The sequence below is a fragment of the Mobula hypostoma genome, chromosome 11 (genome assembly GCF_963921235.1).
Source record: "Mobula hypostoma chromosome 11, sMobHyp1.1, whole genome shotgun sequence".
Classification (NCBI taxonomy): Eukaryota; Metazoa; Chordata; class Chondrichthyes; order Myliobatiformes; family Myliobatidae; genus Mobula; species Mobula hypostoma.
The window spans coordinates 47,349,927-47,355,926 of NC_086107.1; the positions used below are offsets into that span (position 1 = coordinate 47,349,927).

Below are 6,000 nucleotides of genomic sequence, written 5' to 3' on the forward strand. Positions count from 1 at the left end.
TGGTTCAGCATGTTGGTATAGATCAATTATAATAATGCCTTCATTAGCAGTGAGGGCATAAGAATAGATTGCCATTTAGCTCCTATCTAAGATAAGAAAAAATGGGCATATATTATTAACGAATTAAAATCTGATCTGAGATGAACTGATAGAGCCTTAGAAATCATGATTATTTTCTTTAATGGAAATGAGGAGAGGAGAAGATGGCGACGTGACGCAGCTTGCAGCGGCCACTCCGGTGGTGATGTCTGTTATTTTTCAAGTAGGGTGCCGTGCACAATCCTGATTTGATGGAGACGGACGTGAGAGCACGGAGGAACATCTGGTGAAACTTCTGAAATGCCTGCTTCGCTGCTTCTGCTACTGTGTGGTCCGAAATCTCTGGAGGGGAAGACCCTGAGTCCTCGGCTTTGCTTGTTGCTTGGCAGCCAGGGCAGGGTCGAAGTGCTCGGCAGAGGATGGTGCTCGGCGTCGAAGGGCTGGTCGGAGGCTTGAAGTTTTTGGATGGACTCAAGAGTCCTCTGCGGTCGGGTGCTTCCAATGGTGCTGCATTGGCAAGTTTGCGGCACTTGTGGAGGTTCATGGCAGGGAGAGTTTCTCCCTTCTACCATCTGCGTGAGATGATGAGGCTATCGGAACTTTGAAACTTTTTTTTTTACTGTGCCCATTATCTGCTCTTTATCAAATTACGGTATTGCTTTGCATTGTTGTAACTATATGTTATAATTATGTGGTTTTGTCAGTTTTAGTCTTGGTTTGTCCTGTGTTTCTTGTGATTTCATTCTGGAGGAACAGTGTATCATTTTTTAATGCAATTAATGACAATAAATGAGGACTGAGAGTCCTCGTAATCTAAAAAAAATCTTATCTAATGCTAATTTAGAAATCAGAAAATACATTGTGTTATACAGGTTGGAGACTGAACAATGCAACACAAAGGTCAGGAAGTTCAGTTCCAAAGCACACATTAACATACCTAATTAAATGTCCACTGAGTGTATGTTTGTTGTCTTCTGCTGCTGTAGCCCATCCACTTCAAGGTTCGATGTGCTGTGCATTCAGGGATGCTCATCTGCACAGCACTGTTGTAACATGTGACTATTTAAGTTACTCCCTCCTTCCTGTCAGCTTGAACCAGTCTGGCCATTCTCTTCTGATCTTTCTCATTAACAAAGAGCTTTTGCCCACAGAACTACCACCCATTGGATAGTTTTTGTTTCCCTGCAAACTCTAGAGACTTGTGCATGAAAATCCCAGGAAATCAGCAGCTCCTGAGATACTCAGACTGCCCTCTCTGGCACCAACAATCATTCCATGGTCAGAGTAACTTAGATCACATATATACACTAGTATCTAGTAGATATACATATATCATAGATTCCGATTAATTGGGCCATTGATTAATCAGAGAAGCTGCTTATTTGGGACAACTCTTAAAGAACAAAAACTGAGGAAATCACCAGTCTTCCCTTCGTTTATTTGGGGCACTATGCCACTTAATTAGGGCAAGAGATTTTGCCAGGTGCCCTCTAACTAGTGTCAGTTGAGTGTACTTGTATGGCCATTAGACACTACACCATCCTTAGAGTGAACTAGTTTATTATTAACTTATTTTGTACCTACTGATTTTTCATATATTCTGCAGTGGAGGAACATAATATACAATAGAAAGAACAAAATTGTGGCTTGATAAGGGAAAGGCAGAATAGTGGTATGGAAGTGAGAGAGAAAGATTACTGTAGCTGTCACATGGAAAGAATAAAATCGTATCATTCTTGATGGAGCAGGTAGACCATTAGGGCAATATCAGTTAGGAAAACCTAAATACTGATATAGAGAGTGCGAATGTTGGAACCCTAGGTTACTAGAAAGTAAATAAAACTGGGATGAAGCGTATTTAAAATGAAATCATTCAAAGAGTATGCTATTTCCTTCTATTCCCAGAAAAAATAAGGAATTATTTCCCAAGGGAAAAAAAGGTTGGCTCTATTAAATTTATAGGCTTTTGGCTCAGAAACTTCTATTTCCTGCAACGTGGTATACTTAATCTATTTAGTTCTTGCTATGTATCCTGTGCTCCATAGTTTCTCATTGAGCCACCAGTGGTTCTCGGGGGGAACCACTGGGCACTGTACCAATTTCACTGGGTATAAGTGGTCAGCATAAGAAGAAATATGATATATGAAAATGTAATGTGGAGTGCAAGAGAGCACTGGATACCAACAGTTAGCAACAGTTGAGTAGTACCTTAAAAAAAACAAAATTATATAGTTGCAGTATGTCAGTGACACCAAGGAGATTAAATATATCTTGTACAGGAAGTAGATTAGATCAGTAATCTACTAACTCAGTAAAAGCTTTGATGTAAAGGTCTTGAAATTTGAGGACACCAACCCCGTTTTGCAGGAACAGAACAGGTGCCCAAACATTCCAAATCAGGGCGCAAAATGCATACACCTATAAATGCTGATTTATACTTGTGCGTCAAATTGACGCTGTAGGTACGGCATAGCTGCGAACCCTACGCAGTGCTTACACGGATCCCTACGCCGTAACCTCATGCACACCTCTCCCAAAATGTAACTATGCGTCGCGGCAACGCAGACTGCAACAACTGTGATTGGTCCGCTTGGTGCCATCACATTTCCTCCTACGCTGCAATAGCTTCCCATTGGGTGACTGAAGGGCAGGGAAGGAACTCTGGCTGCAGTGCTTTCCATAAAGCTTTACAGACCTCCAAAATTATGAAGGACACATTTTGCTTTTACGAAAAAAGTCGCTCGCTTTAAACTTGTTTACCCCGAGAAAGACTACCATGACCATGAAACCTTGCATGAGCAGGTATGTGCGAATGCATGATGTGCGCGAATTGCAGAGCGATGCAGACACACCAAGGCACAAGTATAAATGCTCACAACGGCACAGTCCACTTGCGTAAGCTACGGCGTAAGCTGGTACGCAGCACTATAAATCAGCCTTTAGATGTTGAGAACAAGTTTACAGACATAGCAGTAAAGGCAGCAAAAGAGGTGGTCTATTATATACATCAATCGTCACATTAGCAGGGAAAAGCTGCATGCTTTCAAGGTCCAATTTGCAATATTTACTAACTCTGCACAGGCATTGCCAATTGGCTTGGTTTATAAACTTCAGGCGGCAGCACCACCATACTTTCGGCTGGCTAATTTAAGGTAGAACCTGTACCATTCTGAGCTTTAAAATAATTCCAAAGACCATGAATTAATTTCTGACCAGCTTCATTAGTCATTTCTTCACTCTGCCTTAACTACCGTTATCACTGCATATAACCATATGTCCATCCCAACAAGCTCTTTTGTTGCTTCTCCATTCTGAGGCCTGTCCATGGTCCACTGCTAACAATATAGCAACGCACAAATGAAGTGCTCCCATCACTGATTTAGCTGGAAACATCCAGCTGTATTGCAAGCCCCAATGCCAGGGATATCCCCATCCTACCAGAACCATCACAGAAATTATTCTCTCTGTTCCGCTGATAATATACCAATGAAGGTTTCAATGCTTCATTTTCACACCATCTATGTAAATCTTGTGTGATGTGGACAATTTCTTGGCATTTTGAGTTTATGCTGATGTTGGTGGTTCAGGGTTCAACTTTAATTTTATGTCAAAGAACAAAGAACAGGTCCAAAATCTCATCATCAATAGAATCAGATTTAATATTACTGGCATTCTGTATGTCATGAAATTTGTTGTTTTGTGGCAGCAGTACATTGCAATACATCATAATAAAAAACAAATTACAATAAGTACATATAAAATCAATTAAATTAGTGCAAAAAGAGAGGGGAAAAAGTGAGGTACTGTACATGGATTCATTGTCCATTCAGAAATCTGATGGCGGAGGGGAAGAAGCTGATCCTAAAATGTTGCGTCTTCAGCCTCCTATACTTCTTCCTTGATGGTAGCAATGAGAAGAGGGCACGTCCTGTGTGATGGGGGTCTTCAATACTGGACGCAGCCATTTTGAGGCATCGCCTTTTGAAGGTGCCCTGGATGCTGGGGAGGTCAGTGCCCACAATGGAAATGGCCAAATTTACAACTTTCTGCAGCTTTCCTCCAGTCCTGTGCAATAGCCCCTCCATACCAGTATTATGAAAAAAAAATCAAGCGTGGCATTTAATTAAATATAATGCTTTTCCCTACTCATTTCTGTGCATGTCTACATATTATATAAATAATTTGAGATAGGGTTTCCCAACATGCAGATTGGAAGCTATTATTTATTGACATAAAAAAACAAGTGCCAGATATGGATGTAAAGTGAAAACGTGCTAATATTGGCATTGGGATTTTACCCTGATATTACTTTCTGCTATGTTTTAATCAGATGGACATATGAAGAATAATTGCATTTATAAGGTATCACAATAATTACATTTAGAAGAATCATAGATACCCACTTACCAATGAAAATTACACAAACAGTATGCCTGACCAATACTGTACAATTCCAACAATACATGGCACATAACAGCTACAAAGGTTAAATGATTCATTTCTTTATACTGTATATTTTCACCTTCGTGAACAAATAGCATTAACTTTGACTGCATAACCCAAACTATTTTCCCACTTCAGTTAATTAATTCATTACACTTCTGGGGTAAAATTTTGCTCCTAGTCAGCAATCACTGAACAACTTAATTAAAAACCATCAATTGTAACCAATAAAAAGCAAATTGAAAAATAATAAACAACTGCAATAAAATCCCATTTAAGATCTGTTTACTTCAGGATCTCAGTCTGCACACGTTTATCTGGATGTGTAGAGGCATACTGAAATTATCAATTTTGTTATTGTGAAGTTTCAAAGGGGGAATTCTTAATCTTCAAAACTTGCTTTAAAAGAAAACGATTTTGTGGCTATTTCTCAACTAGATGCTATTTAAAATACCATAAATTTCGGGTGAGTGCATTTTTTTTTGTACGCCACTTCAACTTCAGCGTTTCCGAAGAACGTGTGCTTTTAAGAATTTCATTTCGGTCTGATGTTACCAATGTAAGTCAGAACCGACAAACCTGTGTTTGAATGCCATCTGCTCGATTCCCCCACCCCAGTTTGCAAGAGTTTTTGGAACACTACACCCCAGAGGATTCGCGGCACTAGATTCACCCTCCGACAGGTTATGAAACCGCGTCCTTTTCTAATCACACCCCCCCGCCCCATCCCCAATCGATGGCGCTGAACGACCGGGGTGAGTGAGTTTATTCCTGGATGGAGCAACTTGTTCGTGAACAGACGAAATATTTCTGAAACTAAACTATAAATATTGCCATTTAAAGGCGTTTCACTTTAATCGCAGGGTTCAGATACTGTGTTGGCAACACTTAATGGAAATTAAAGACTATTCTGAGAGGAACATTCAATGCCCTTCCCCCATCTGTTACTGATACTGCTGGGTCCATAGTCTCTCACGACCAAACCTTCCCCAACTCTTTCTAGCGAAAAACAACAAATAGTTCACTGTTGTTTAAAGTTAGTGCGAACATACTGATAAATTAAAAGTTGAACTGTGTGTAGTTGGGTTTCTCTTTGCCCTTACCTTGTGCCTGAATTCCCTGGCTACCTTCTTCTCCATTGTAGCAGCTTGGATACGATGGAAACAGGGAATGACCGCCTCCTTTTCCTCTGAACCCTCAGGGAGTGGAAAGGCCACACGGCTTCCAGTTATCAGTGTACGGAACTAATAAAGAGCTCAAAATGTCATTATGTGACTTTACTCAGTTTAATTTGTGTGTGCTTTTGACGTACAATTGCATTTTCAACACTTTAATTTTGTATTAAAATTATCATTCATCTGTATATGCTTATTTAGAGAATAAATTAATAGACATCTTTGCTATTTCGGAAACAAATTAAGTGGATGGAAAAATATCGATAATATTTAGAGTGGTTTCTTTTTCTCCCCCGGTATTTTCCAAGCCAAAACTAACCTTAAATGGTAGTGTGTTTTGCAT

The 6,000-nt window shown here is 39.9% G+C and overlaps 1 protein-coding gene across 3 annotated transcripts in view; it reads right to left on the bottom strand.

Annotated features, from left to right (window-relative positions):
• Positions 1-5,704, bottom strand: part of ush1c (Usher syndrome 1C) — a 184,186-nt gene extending 178,482 nt beyond the window's left edge. For all 3 annotated transcript variants that reach the window (XM_063061999.1, XM_063061998.1, XM_063061997.1), the window contains exon 1: positions 5,586-5,704. In XM_063061999.1, the coding sequence (XP_062918069.1) occupies positions 5,586-5,621 (36 nt within the window). In that variant the 5' untranslated portion in view covers positions 5,622-5,704. The remainder of the gene's footprint in view (positions 1-5,585) is intronic.
• Positions 5,705-6,000: the final 296 nt, after the last annotated feature.